General features: G+C 31.7%; 1 protein-coding gene across 2 annotated transcripts in view; it reads left to right on the top strand.

The window, feature by feature from the left end:
* Positions 1 to 14,188, top strand: part of LOC128219912 (UDP-glucose:glycoprotein glucosyltransferase 1-like) — a 43,140-nt gene extending 28,952 nt beyond the window's left edge. For both annotated transcript variants that reach the window (XM_052928079.1, XM_052928078.1), the window contains 13 exons: positions 58 to 299; positions 1,038 to 1,144; positions 1,613 to 1,698; positions 2,122 to 2,298; positions 3,875 to 3,970; positions 4,258 to 4,342; positions 4,636 to 4,818; positions 5,492 to 5,595; positions 6,057 to 6,113; positions 6,998 to 7,139; positions 7,622 to 7,711; positions 8,681 to 8,849; positions 10,751 to 14,188. In XM_052928079.1, the coding sequence (XP_052784039.1) occupies positions 58 to 299; positions 1,038 to 1,144; positions 1,613 to 1,698; positions 2,122 to 2,298; positions 3,875 to 3,970; positions 4,258 to 4,342; positions 4,636 to 4,818; positions 5,492 to 5,595; positions 6,057 to 6,113; positions 6,998 to 7,139; positions 7,622 to 7,711; positions 8,681 to 8,849; positions 10,751 to 10,779 (1,567 nt within the window). In that variant the 3' untranslated portion in view covers positions 10,780 to 14,188. The remainder of the gene's footprint in view (positions 1 to 57; positions 300 to 1,037; positions 1,145 to 1,612; positions 1,699 to 2,121; positions 2,299 to 3,874; positions 3,971 to 4,257; positions 4,343 to 4,635; positions 4,819 to 5,491; positions 5,596 to 6,056; positions 6,114 to 6,997; positions 7,140 to 7,621; positions 7,712 to 8,680; positions 8,850 to 10,750) is intronic.
* The last annotated feature ends 1,334 nt before the right edge of the window (positions 14,189 to 15,522 follow it).

The following is a 15,522-nucleotide window of genomic DNA, read 5'->3' as shown; positions in this document are numbered from 1 at the left end:
CAGCCCTCGCTTCCGAAATACCCAAAAAGTCCTTGACCTTTAATTTGCATACCCTAGGTACTACCGATACGTCCTTGACCCTGAACTCAAGTTTAAGGCTGATGGGAAATTGGCGGGTGGACCAAAGGCGAAATTTGTCGACCTACCAAACAAGTCTATCCTCACCCTAGGGATGGAACCTGCAGAGAACTGGCTCGTAGAGGCGATACGGGCACAGTACGACCTTGATAACATTCTACTGGATGAAGTGAGGGGCGGCGTGGAGGCGGAATTTCAACTGGAATATCTACTGCTTGAAGGTGAGTATCTTTTCTGCTTGAAAACGAAATGCAACTTACCACTTGAGTGAGTACCTTTTCTGCTTAACTTAAGGGTAGTACATTTTTTGCTTGAGGGGAGAACCTCTTCTGCTTGAGGGATAGTACCTTCTATACTCTTGATAGTGCGTACCTGTTTTACTTTTTTGAAACCAGTTGGTGGAATTAAATTATTCTTCATGGAAACCATTAATTGAAAGAGGAGGTGCACATATTACAAGCATATGCTGGCTGTTTTTCTTACATAGAGTTACATACTATCCTCTGATGACTCCATATGAAAGAACTGGAAAAAGCTTTACAATTTACGGTGTACCGGTTTTGGAGAAAACATTGTTTGCAATGAAAGCCTTGTTTGTTGAGGGTATATACCTTCTTTATGGGTTTATTACTTTTAACGTGCGGCTGAAAACCTTTTTTTAAAGGTTTGTACCTCTTCTCTTTATGGTGAGTTCCTTTTTTCTTGAGGATCAGGACCTTTTCTCTTGAGAGAGAGTTCCTTTTTCCGGGAATCAGAATATCTATGACCTTGATTAAATTCTGCTGGACTAATTTCATCTTGCTTTCATCCTGAGGACGAAAACCTTGATCTCTAGACTTCTTGTTGCTCCTCTTCTCCCATTGATATGAGAAGTTCAATTTCTTGATTAATCACTACAATTCCCTACATACATGTATCATTGCCGCTCTCAAAACTCAACTGTATGTATTTATTTCCAGGTCATTGTTACGACTCCAACTCGGGCCAACCTCCTCGGGGTCTGCAGTTTGTCCTGGGAACCAACAGCTCAGATGTTAAGCAGGACACCATTGTTATGGCCAATCTGGTACCCAGCTTATGCTTTTTAATCATTGAACTTATATTTCTGAACATGACATGTGTTATAAAATGACACAATTTTTAGCGCAAGAGTCATTATCTGTTACGTAACATATTCAATGTATAATGAAGAGAGACTTTTAAAAGTATTTATGCTGACATCTCAATTCTCTAAATGTATGCTTTAATTGCTAGTAGATACTTACAAAAATTGACTACCATGATTGCTTAGTGATTATCTTTCTACTTGCTGTTATGTGTGTTTTTGAACTAATATTATATTATCAAAATGTATATTGAAAGAAATCTGGGCAACAATGCTGTTTAGGAAATGTTATTAAACAAATTATATGTATACATGTTCTTTTATATCAAAGTTAAAAATAAGGATGATTGATGTTTTTCTTGATCGCATGCATACTTTACATGTCAAACATTATGGTACATAATTTATATTTTATTCTTGTTGTGACAGGGTTATTTCCAAATGAAGGCTAACCCAGGTGCCTGGACGCTCAAACTGCGACAGGGCCGGTCTTCAGAGCTCTATGACATCTCGAGGTAAGAAGTGAATATGTATATTTTTTGGACCAACTGGTGCCTAAAATTACTCGGAAAAAAAAAAATCCATTCCGAATATTTGTAAAAAATAATACCATTGGAATTACTAAAATTGCTGTATTTTTTTTCTCTAAAATTCGTTCAATTTTTGTTTTATTCTTTAAGAGCATTTGATTCTTTTTCTTTTTATTCATTGTTGACCTGTTTGATTGACGTAACATGTGTTTTGAGGGATCTGTTGTACAATAATGTATAATTTTGATGCCCAGTGACCCATATTATCTGTTACTAGTGGTGTGGAAACCGTTAAAGACTAAATTAATACTTAATCAATGAATATACAGATTGCAATACAATGCTATCATTCAGAGGCCCACATCACAACTTATGATAACTCTTATTTACTTTTATGTCTGTTTGCAGCCATGAATACACTGAGACCCCGGCCGGTTTTAAGGACGTGATCGTTGCCATGAAGGACTTCAAGTCGCGGACAATCCGGGTCAAGGTCGCGAAGAAACCTGGAAAGGACAAAGAAAAGCTCTTGGATGACTCAAAGGATGAAGAAGGGGCCAGTGGAATTTGGGATACCATCTCTAGGTGATTATAAAGGCCAGGAAATCCGAAAACCATTTATATCTCTTCCTGGGCCAGTATTTTTTTTTTTCACTTTTGCCTCATTATTTTGCATTTTATTCACAGAACTGATTTGTTTTTTTTAGCTCTAATCTAATGAATAGGATTGTTGTTCACCATGGAAAATTATGTGTCCGACTCACTTAACAATGGCATAATGACAATCAGCTTTTAAAATGCACATACTCAGGTTGTTTATTCAAAACACCACATTTACACATTCTATGAGTGCAGGTGGTGTCTGGGGGTATTCATCACTCCTGTGATAGCTTTAGTTTAAAATGCTTTTAAACTTAATGTAAATCAATTCTAAATAATTATATTTATTTAGCATTAGAAACAAGCAGGCAATTAGTAAGTAACATCAATGGCATCCATTTTCTATAAATCTTTGTTGTGTTTTAAAAAAAGAACACATGCACATTGCTGATGTTTTATAACTGAATTTCATTTCCATTAAAATTCCATTTCCTTAAGAGTTAGCATTTCTCTTTTTAAAGTTATTGTATACTAAATGTATCTTTTCTTTATAAAATTGCTTTATAGTTGGATTTTCACAGTAAGTGTTGAAAATTGTTTTAAAATTCATTATTTTTGCTCAAACATTGTTTTGAATAATGGTTGTCTTTTCAAAAGACTCAAAACACTAAAGTCATTGTATATTAGTAGAATTCTTAGAGAAATAATTATCCCCATGGAATTGTACAATTTATCAGAAAGTACCGACAATCTTAAGACATTCATTGAAGTATAATGAACTATACATCAATGAAGTTAATGCCTTGTTCAAATACTTCTAATACTTCTAATTCCATAATTCACTATGTCTCAGCCTTCCTGAAATGTTTAACTTTCATAATGCTTTAAAGCTGAGAATATTTATTAGTCATTTGCATTTTCTTAATGTCTCTCATGTTACAATCTTCTGTATCTTATTAAGGCAAAATAAAATAAAAATGTGTGGTTTGGGTTACATCTTGTCGAAAAAAAAAACATGAAGGGGATAAAGGCTTTTTATGATTTATATCTTATTTCTATAATAGGGTTTATGTTAGCAATGGTTAGTATGGTCTTCACTGGGGAATAAAAACACTCAAAAGTAAAATAAAATAAATATGAGACCACAAAAATGGTAAGGTTGGCACCTACCAGGTATTTCATAGGTATTGTCAGTTAACTCATTAAAACCAGAAATATAATAATATTTTTAAAGGCTTACTATTGTACTTTAAATACAAAAAATGGGATTCCTGAAATACATGTCATTTATTATGTTATATGACTTTTGATGAATGCCTCTAAATTAAAACACCCAAAACATTTCTTTCTTTCTTTTTTACGGAGGGACTATAAAAGGTACAGTTTGCGCACATTTCCTATATAGTGTCATGTTAACCAAACCAGAAATATACATACTTTTAAAGGCCTAATATTTGGCCTTTCAATATGGATTAAACATAACAGTTACAATTCAGTTTCTAAAATACATGCAATTCATCATGTTATATGACTTTTGTTGAATGTGTTCTGAAATTTTCAGTTCATTTTCTGGTGGTGAAAAATCAACCGAGGATAAAGACCAGACATTAAATATCTTCTCAGTGGCATCAGGACATCTGTATGAAAGATTGCTCAGGTAATTGTTCATGTTTGAACATTTGATAGTTGTTCTAGTTTATATATTTTTGAAACAAATAGTTCCATGGTCTTGTCCTAAGTGTCAATCACAACTCAGTATTTTAATGTAAATAATTCTTTCTCTGCATTTAATGAATTCTAAGGTAAATTTAGGTAAGCATGTTTTTTTTATGTTTTACTTTTAAGTTTCAAAATACCCTACTTGTTTAATGCATGATTTGTATATGTAAATTATGTAAAATATTTCCTTTTTTTGTAAAAATGAACTCTTTTCATCTTTTTCAGAATAATGATGATGAGTGTTATGAAAAATACAAAATCCAAAGTAAAGTTCTGGTTCTTGAAGAATTACCTCTCACCAACGTTTAAGGTAATGTCACACTTTCAACAAATTTTAAGGTAATCTTTCCACTTTCCACTACCTTTAAAGTGAGGTCACTCTTTCACTAACGTTTAAAGTAATGTCACACTCTATTTCACCTACTTTTAATGTATTTTCTCACTTCTGGATTTAAAAAAGGAAGAGTTTTAAGATATAATATCGCGGACAACTTAAATATTGGCCACTTCATTGATTTGCAAAGGGTTTTGAGAATTAAACCCTACCAAATTTTAACAAGCAACAAGCAGGCATTTAGTCATGCATTATGACATATATTTCAGGAGTTTATCCCCCACTATGCCAAGGAGTATGGTTTCGAGTACGAACTTGTGCAGTACAAGTGGCCGCGCTGGCTGAACCAGCAGAAGGAGAAACAGAGAATCATGTGGGGCTTCAAGATCTTATTCCTCGACGTCCTGTTTCCACTGGATGTGAAGAAGTTTATATTTGTTGATGCTGATCAGGTACAAGCATTTAAACTTTTTTAAAGTTTTTTAAGGAAAACAAAATTATGGTCATAGCCTTTCATTAGGCCAAAAAAAAATGGTTGTTTAGGGTAACCTTCCCAAAAATTTTAGGTAGGGATTTTTTTTTTTTTTTTTTTCAAAATCTGTCGTAAGTTCAGAGTGTTTCCTTGCACATGCTAGTCTTTCCTACATTACTGTCATTGCCTGACTTTGTTATATCATATAAACAATAATTCTGATCGTCCAATTCGCATTTATCTGCCCTTCGTAACTCTCTATTCGCTAACGAATATTTTTTTGCTCAGAAACGGAAAAAAATAGTTAGGGTCGGCGCATTTTTATAGGTAGGGTCGGGTTACTTAGAAACGGACATATTTTTTTTTTAGGCCTTATGTGCAAACTTAACCATGGCTATAACTCTAAAAAATGAAAGACATCCAAACGAAACTTGATACACATGTTCAGAAAGTCAATACACACATGTTTAGTAAGGCCCATAACTCTAGCTTTAGTCGTTTTAGAGTTTTATCCCATGCTCCATGTCCAACTTTTAGAGAAAATGCAATTGTCGATTAAGTGCACTTACCTCCAATATTTTTTTTAACATGGAAGGGCACTGTATGGCAAACCCTTTTCTTATTTATGTTCTTAATCCCTTTTTCTGTTGTAGATTGTGCGTACCGATCTCCAAGAGTTAAATGACCTTGACCTGGGAGGGGCACCTTACGGCTATACACCCTTTTGTAGTGACAGGAAGGAGATGGATGGTTTCAGGTAACAATTAACTAGCTTTTGTAAACCATTTGTATAAGATGCAACATCTCGTTAGAGTTGTTTCTCTTGTATTTAAATTCTATTTTACTAACACAATATGTTTTACATGTGTAATATATCTTCTTTGATCTTTGCCCATTCTGGTATGAGGTCCTTACCTATTAAGTATTTCTACTGAATCAAAATATTTCTCTGCTTTACTCCTTACGCATATTTGACAAGAGTTAATATTCTTCGCTTTTCAATTTTGGTGAATAGATCTAGTTGCAAATTTAAAACGTAGTTTATTATTAATTTAACAATGTTTTCTGATGATAAAAATTGATAGTGATAATGCCAATTTTGAAAATCAAGAATAATTTGTTCTTTGAATATTTTTTTTTTGGAAAATTAAAACAATTTGCAATGGACGAAATTGAAGTTTTAAATTATTGGTTTATAAATCACTGTTTATCGTTCAGGTTCTGGAAATCTGGCTACTGGGCGGGGCATTTAGCGGGACGAGCGTACCACATCAGGTAATTTGTGTTAGTTAGTGTACCAAATTAATTTTAGTTGGATTAATTAACAAATTAATAAACTATTATTAATAAACTAAATAATGATTTATATTGCATTGAATAATGGTGGCAATGGTGGAATTTAGAATAATGCACTGGCCCCAATTTCTTCTAAAGTCTTATAACATGATTATGCTAAGCTCACTATTTTGTTTTTCTATAATTTGGAATAAATTAACTTCACTGAGATGTTTTAGACTCTAAAATGGGATTTTTTTCTTCTGATAATTACAATAAACATTTTGTATTGATGAAAATCATATCTAAGTATATATGTTGGCTAATTGAAATAAGCTACTTAAGCCTATTAAGCTTAAGAAGTTTCGTGAAATTTGGGCCAGGTGGTTCCAAAGTTGCTGCCATGAAAGATTAAATTGATATTTAAACAAATGACAAGAAGTCTGCCTAGCAGATTTGAAGGAAAATGGCTATCAAAAGCAGTGAATATATATGTTAAGTGAACTACTGATTTATGAAATTATCTCATTTATTATACATGTTCATGCATGTTTCTGATTGTTACTCCCGAGTGAATGTTATTTTCATGATTCAAAACTTGACCTAATCTCCCATAAAATGTAGGACTATTCCATTTAAACATATAACCCCCCAGGGGGGGGGGGGGCACTTTTAAATTATACCACCCCCCTACAGAGGCAAATCTGCCCTTTTGGGGTCCAAACTAGTGAAAAAAGACACCCACCCATATACTAAGAAAATAATTGCCTCCCCCTTCCATGGGATATATGTTTCATTAGATTATAAATTTGCCCAAAAATGTGGTATTATGAAGTTATAAGAATGAACCTCCATTAACATATGAATTTTTATCCCATACACAGTGCCTTATATGTTGTGGACTTGAAGCGCTTCCGTGAGATAGCTGCAGGGGACAGACTTAGGGGTCAATACCAGGGGCTCAGCCAGGACCCTAACAGTTTATCAAACCTTGATCAGGATCTTCCAAATAATATGATACATCAGGTTAGTATTAAAGAGAGTTAATTATGATTGTGGCAGGTGACTAACTGATGGAAAACGGGCCGATATAAAGGAGGGGCTATAACCAGGGACTAAGGCTCTACCAGTTTCTTATATCTAAACCAAGATATTTCAAACAATATGCTTCTCGTCTGACTGTCATTAAATGTATATTTCTTTGCCTGAAATCAATCAAATTACAAAACAAAAGATTAAATGAGATAGCTCTAATCTCTTGAAAGAACTCCAAGGGTAACACTTATGAGATACTTATTATTAGTGAAATAACTTACAGCTTATCTTACAAAACATAAACAGTTAATTGCGATTATCCACAGTTTATCCTTAAACTAACTCTTTCAAAACTCTTTAAAGGGAGAAAACTACACACTTCATACCAAAACAATAATAGAGTGCTGAGCTGGATCCTATTTTAATATATTGTTGCAGTTATAAAATACTCATGAAATAAATTATTCCTGCAGGTTGCCATAAAATCGCTGCCACAGGAGTGGCTTTGGTGCGCGACATGGTGTAGCGAGGAGTCAAAGAAATATGCCAAAACTATTGACTTGGTAAGTAGAACTTTGAGCGTACACCAAGGAAACCTCGATAATAATTTTGATTGTGTTTCATATGCTGCTATAAAGTTTTGCAATACCTGTACAAGGAATTAGGTCTCGGACAAATACATGCCTACAAAATATGTATGACTATATTTTGTAATTTGTATGGCATTATTTTTTATCTTTGTTTTCATTTCAAGATGCTAATAATTACTGATTTGAATATGACTCATCGAAATAAAACAATATAGATTTTAAAAAAAATGATAACAGTTTAAAGCAAGTCATCATGTAATCTTTTATTTAAAAAGTTTCACATTTTGTATTTGATTGTTAAAGGGACCCTCTCATATTGGTGATGATATTTTCAAAATTTGTACAAATTGAGTATTTTTAGTTCATTATTATTATGAACAAGAATATTAACACTAAACACTTTAATTGACAGATATTATTTTGAACTTGGGTTCAGAATTTCAATAACGATGACTTACACTTTCTGGTAAAAAGAGAGTTTTTTCTGTCATATTTAAAACGATTTAATGACAAAAGAATACTAATTTAAAATTCATAATACAACTATCCATATTACCATAAGTGTATTCGCAAAACACATAAATAATAAAATGACTTTGTAAATTGTGAGAGACTCCCTTTAAATTCCATCTCAATCTGTGTAAGCATCTGGCCCCAATTTCTTGAAACATATTAAGCTTAACAAACCTAAGTAGCTTATTTCATAGGCCAAAATATATATTAGATTAGATTTCAATAGAAGAAAAATTGTTTATTGTGATTATCATGAACATTATTCCTATACTAAGTCTAAAATCTCTCTAAAAAAAGAAGAAGAAAATATTACACAAATTATAAGGAAATCAAAAATAGTGAGATTTACTCAACCCTTTTATAAGGGATTTGAGAAGTTTTGAGAAATTGAGGCCCAAGTATCAAACATGTTATATAATTCTTTTCCAGTGTAACAATCCCTTGACAAAGGAGCCCAAGTTAAATGCTGCTATGCGTATTGTGCCGGAGTGGAAAAACTATGATTACGAAATAAAGGTGTTTTGGGATAGCATTTACGGCACAAATACACGATCTCAAATAGAATACGAACCTCCGGAGCTGGATAGTGTAAAGAAAGGTTGGTACCGTATTTACTCTAAAAAGTTTTGCAAAGAAAATAATGATGAGTAGAAGTAGTTATTCTTGCACACCGGATAGACATTTCCAGTGAATTTAGCCGTGCTGGAAAACTATCTGGCAACCCCATACTAGATGAGTCACTCGCTGTGATGCAAAACTTTTTATTTTTTGTATTATAAACTTAATGTAAGCATTATTTTGATATTTCAATATACACTTTCCATAAACATTAAGTTTACAAAAAATATAGCTTAAAAACAAAACAACCCTTTAAAGATATTGCAGGAACTTGTATGCAGTGAAGAAAAATTATTGCGTGTCATGATGTCAATGAACATCAAGTGGCGTGTGTTTATTAAAATATTGTAATTTACCCACTAGCTACTTACTGCATGTTAATAAGATGAGTGCCTACCGATTACCATTCTGACATTCCAATATAGTACTATTTCTTTAAGTTAATCAAGAACATAAGCTGACCTATTTCCATTCATACCTGATGTAAAATATAAACTCCAGTTATTAAAGGCCTGTGTTATTTATACTTCATACAAACTAGACCGGAATCTATGAATCACTTCACTTGAACTTGACCAAAAATCTATGAATCACTTCATACAAACTAGACCCAAAATCTATGAATCATATCATACGAACTAAACTCCAAATCTATGAATCATTTCATACGAACTAAACTCCAAATCGATGAATCACTTCATATGAACTTGACCCGAAATCTATGAATCACTTCATACGAACTTGACCCGAAATCTATGAATCACTTCAAACAAACTAAACCCAAATCTATGAATCACTTCGTACGAACTAAACCCTAAATCTATGAATCACTTCATACGAACTAAACCCTAAATCTATGAATCACTTCATATGAACTAAACCCAAATCTATGAATCACTTCATACGAACTAAACCCCAAATCTATGAATCACTTCATACCAACTAGACCTGGCCCTGATATTACGAAAATACTTAAGTCGAAACTCAATTTCAGTCTCAACTCATTTTAACACATAGCATCAACAGTTATTAAAATCAATCATATAAGTATTTACACCTTTTTAAAGCCATTCTACCATAGAATATTTTGAATGATGCTTTTGGTCAAGATTCCAAGGGAAATTATTCTTCTGCCAAAAATGTATTTGAGTACATGTCACTGTTTTTTAACAATTACTCAAGTATATTTTTTGCTCTAGAATTAGTTTTCTTTGAAATATTGACAAAATCTTTTATTAACACATTCTGTGAGAAAATACTATTTCAGCAAGTATAAAAACATGCAGTCATACGATGCCTTTATGTGGTAAATTGAGTTGAGATTGAGATATTACTTCAGTATTTTTGTGATATTAAATTGGAGCCTGAAATCTATGAATCACTTCATACGGGGAAAAAGGAAAAAAAATAGAGACAAAACTGTCAGTCTGTGAAAGTGCAGCATTAAATGAATTATAAGTTTGCAATTTTTCAATAGCTCACTCTCATTAATCTAAAGTCATGTTACACCATTTTTCAAACATTATTGAAATAAATAACAACTCATGGCCATTATTGTATTAATTTTAATTATTTAGAAATGATAAATTAAACACATTTAATCAAGAATTGCCTATTGTAAGATTCTGAATAATATTTTATCTGGATAAATATCAGTATAATTAATCTTACTGAGCAATTCCCTAGAATTTCTATCATTACCATTAATTATTCTTATAGTTTGAATTTGAATTGTCTCGATAATTCAAAAGATTTTTTTGTTCTGCTTTTGAATCATATTAATGTCTTTAAATATGATATAACACGGCATTGTTCACATTTTTGTTTGAAATTCAATGTTTGAAATATTTCATTAATTTAATTATTTTTAATCTTTTTCAGAAGCCTGGAGGGATAGAATAGAATTATAACACAAAGGTTTCCATAGTAACATTTTTCCATTCTGTATTTATATTGTCATACTGTATGAAACGATACAGAAATGTTATAAATTTCATCAACTTCCAGACATAATATTTTGTCATCCAAATAAATCTTACATTAAATGAATAACATTTCATATTATTTTCATTTAAATTTTGAAGTTGAATCATATTATTAGATATACAAATTCCATTTTGAATTTGATTGTTATTTTTGAGTTTTGAAATTAATATTGCATAGAGCCGTTCTATTTATTCTACAAACTTTTGGCAAATACTGTAGCATTGTTTTAACGCTGTAAAGGTGAATACTTACATGTTGATTATTTCATGAGAGAAGTATTATGTAATTTACAAATGATATATGTATCTGGTAGATTTTTAGCAAAGGAGTAAAAATATACACTAGCTGAAAAGTTATATAGTTATTAGTTATTAAATATCTAAACCGGGTATTATTTAAAGGGACTTGGCGCCAGATGATACAATTGCAAGAAAAAAATATTGTCTAAAACTAACATAAAAATAATATTGTTGTGCACAACACTTTGAATCTTACTTAATGATGTATCACATCTTATTTATCTTTTGCAGCTTTTGTGTATATTTCCGATTCAAAATTTACTCAGTTTGTCTACCAAGTAAATACCAGTAAATTTAAAAATAACGTCAGTATAAGTATCTGTACTAATCAGGTGTCTTTCACATTCTAAATATACACCTAGAAACTGGGAGACCACTGGTATGATGTGCTATTTTTAAATGGGTGAACTCAGCCAAAACAGCCATGAAATACTCTTGAAATCATGTTAAGGGATGTATTAACGGCCTCTTACTAGTTCAAAATGACAATTGATGAAATACTGAATTTGTCGATTTTTGGATTATCTGGTGTCTAGTCACTTTAAATGTTTCATACATGTATGAACACAAAATTTTCCCAAACGGTTTATTTAGTTTACAAAATAAATGTTCTCTTCTTTTCATCATGTGAATCTTAAATCATAGAATGACAGAGGATTTATTCAGGCGTCTGAGTGAAATCCTGGTTTTATACATGTATGTTAAAATATATGTTAAAATCATGTATAAAATGTGTTATGAAATTCAGGCAACTATTTTTAATTGTGTGAGTGACAATTTCACAGTAAATCATTCATTTAAATTGTATACGTTGAAATATTATAATTATGAGAGAACCATCAAGCATTTATATATGGAAATGTACACTTTGAATGATGGCTTGAATGAAATATAATTTTGTGTTTGGCTATATGGTGATGTTACATACATTTTGATATAAACGAGTTTGGTGGTTAAGGTATTTGAAATCAGTTACTTACAATGGGGCAGTTTTATTAACAAGTAAAGACAAATTATTGTTAGATCAGCAATATCAATTTTTAATTAATTTAAAAAATTAAAAATTTTAACTTACAATGACTTACTAAATAAGCACAATGTAATATTTTTATATATATATAGCCTAACTTTATTGTTGAAAAATATCTCATTTTAAGAATAATGGAATGGTAAACTAATCTTACAAGAAGCTTGTTAATAAAATGGCTCCTGTAAGTGGAATGACTTGGAAAGAAAGTTGTTATGTTACTTTTAGCTTTTTCTGATTTTCAAAGAAAAAAATAAGAAAAGGTTATTGCTGTAGCCCTTGGTGTCTTTGTGTAAAAACATGTAACTTGGCCATAATTCAAGAGTTATTCAACATATTCGATTGAAACATAGTACACATGTTTTCAGAGGCAATATGCATATTTGATTGGCAAGGCCAATTACTCTGTCTTTAATAATTGAGTTGTGCCCCTTTTCGACTTTACAATCATAGATGAGCTTGGCATTCGCTTCAAAACATTATTGTTTGAATGTGTATGTATATGTATAAATAAGTGTTGATAGTTTACTGTTAATGAATTTTCACATATATCACTTGACTTTACATGGAGACTTGTAAAACTTATCACGGCACTTTATTCAACAGTTTGTCATGACATAATTGTCTGAAGCTGGCATCATTAGGAAAGGGTCAGAGATGTATATATTTCTGTCGTTTATTTGTCGTAAAAAAATGATTTTATTATCCATGCACATGCGAGTTATTTTTTTGCTGTCACAGATATTGTTTTGCATTTTACTGAATTTAAGAATTGAGTGTTGAAGTATTGCAGTTCATAAGTGTATGAAAACATTTGATTAGTGAATTGTTTATTAAGTCTGATGGCTATCATGATTATCTGTGCACAAGTCAAAGTGTTTTCTTACACAGCTGTCAACACAAAATATTCAATAAATGGCTTTATTAAAAATACTGCAAGTAAGTTGTTTGTGAAAAAATTGATATAATTATATAATATTATCCATCTGTAAGTGATACTGCCACATCTGATGAAAATGTATAAAATACCTTAAAAATAGACTCTCAGTTGAGTATAAAATGTCTTCACTTTTTTGCCAACACATTAAATGTCCTAGTAATTACATAAATATATACAAAGGTGTCTGGTATTGTTGGATGCTGTTAAAACTTGGGGTGTGGTAAATTGTATGGCTGTTAAGTGTCAGGCACATTTTTATGAATATACGCATTATACGGCACTGTGATATATGCATATATTATGTACAATGTATAAAAGTGTGAATGATTTTCATGAACTGGATGTGGTTTAAATGGTTAACATGGTATATTTTATATGATATGTATGAATAACTAGCTAAACAATCATGTTTTATGTTAACTTCGACCAAAATTATACATGTACCTATACTAATGATATTGATGTGACAATATTTGTGCTGTTAATATGATACATAATGAATTATGAGTTTTTTGGATGACCTTTATCAGTGTGTGTATTCAATGTGATAAATAACACCATAAATTCTACATCAGAAGGCAACAATTTACTTTGAATGAAGACTTAAAACATTTTAAATAAAATAAAGTGCAGGCTTTGCTGCTTAGAGAGTCCCGTCTTCATTTTATTACCAGAGTTTGATTAGGTGATCAGTTTAACAAACCTGTTTCCAAAATGTTTTGAGAGTGCTCCCTCAGACGACAGTTTTGTGAAAAGGTTTGTCGAAGTGTTTTAAGAAACTAAACTCTCAATCAAACTCCAGTAAAAGACCGAATACGGGGCTTTGTAAGCGGCTGAGACTGCGCCTTGTTTCATTTAATATGGTAAATCAATAGTAAAGTTATCTTTGTTTAAAGTCTCAATTCTAAGCAAAATGTTTCCTTCTGACATAGCATTTAGGATGTAATTTATCACATGGTATATACACTGTTTATTGTTGATACTAATTGTAAAATAGTTCTGGGAATATTTGATGACATGGAATTGGCAGATTTTTCTGCAAAATGAAATAAAAAGTATAAAGACAACCAGGCTTTTTTGGGAATCGTTTTTGGTATTCTTTATTTGATTATTTCCCTTTCACCATTTCAAAAGCTTGACATGCAGTGTACAGTGACTCAACATTGATGTTAGAGAGAATAATTATCTCGATATCATTACATGTGCCAAGGGTTCTTACATGCAATTTAGTGAATTTGTTATGCTTGGTGACCCCATATTACTTTGAGGTCATTGAAAATGTTCTAGGAGTAAACATAAACTATTTATAAAAGTAGCTGAAACATATTGAAATAAGCGTTTTTTGGCCGTGAAAATTGCAAATAAAGTTATTTCATGTATAATTTCAGTTGATATTAAGAACACAATTACACACTGAAATAATTTATTATGAAGAAGTTGTGGTCATTATGATTAATTTGTTGATTCCTCTTCATACATGTAGGGTTCAATCTTGAAATCAAAATTAATCATTTAAGATTAATGTTGTTTTGTGATCTTGGTACAAGTAGGTTTTTCCTCTCTTAGACTATATGCTTTCTTACATTTAAGGGACTCAATGTACAACTAAGCTGGGTATTTCCGTATCTTTAAGGTACCTGTTGTAAAACTAAGCTGGGTATTTCCTTATCTTTAAGGTACCTGATGTAAAACTAAGCTGGGTATTTCCTTATCTTTAAGGTACCTGATGTAAAACTAAGCTGGTCATTTCCTTATCTTTAAGGTACCTGATGTACATCTAAGGTGGTCATTTGCTTATATTGAAGGTGTCCAATGTACAAAAAAGCTGGTCATTTGCTTATATTTAAGGTGCTATATGCTGGTCATTTGCTTATATTTAAGGTGCTATATGCTGGTCATTTGATTATATTTAAGGTGCTATATGCTGGGCATTTGCTTATATCTAAGGTACCCAGTTTACAACTAAGCTGGTCATTTGCTTATAATTAAGGTGCCTGATCTACAACTAAGCTGTTCATTTGCTTATATTTAAGGTTTCATGGTGTACAACTAAGCTGGTCATTTGCTTAAATTTAAGGTTCCATGATGTACAACTAAGCTGGTTATTTGCTTATATTTAAGGTTCCATGATGTACAACTAAGCTGGTTATTTGCTTATATTTAAGGTACATGATGTACAACTAAGCTGGTTATTTGCTTATATTTAAGGTTCCATGATGTACAACTAAGCTGGTTATTTGCTTATATTTAAGGTTCCATGATGTACAACTAAGCTGGTTATTTGCTTATATTTAAGGTTCCATGATGTACAACTAAGCTGGTCATTTCCTTATATTTAAGGTACTTGATGTACAACTAAGCTGGTCATTTGCTTATATTTAAGGTTCCATGATGTACAACT

This window comes from Mya arenaria, chromosome 15, assembly GCF_026914265.1.
Source record: "Mya arenaria isolate MELC-2E11 chromosome 15, ASM2691426v1".
In the NCBI taxonomy this organism is placed as follows: domain Eukaryota; kingdom Metazoa; phylum Mollusca; class Bivalvia; order Myida; family Myidae; genus Mya; species Mya arenaria.
This window is presented reverse-complemented; position numbering and strand designations above follow the sequence as displayed.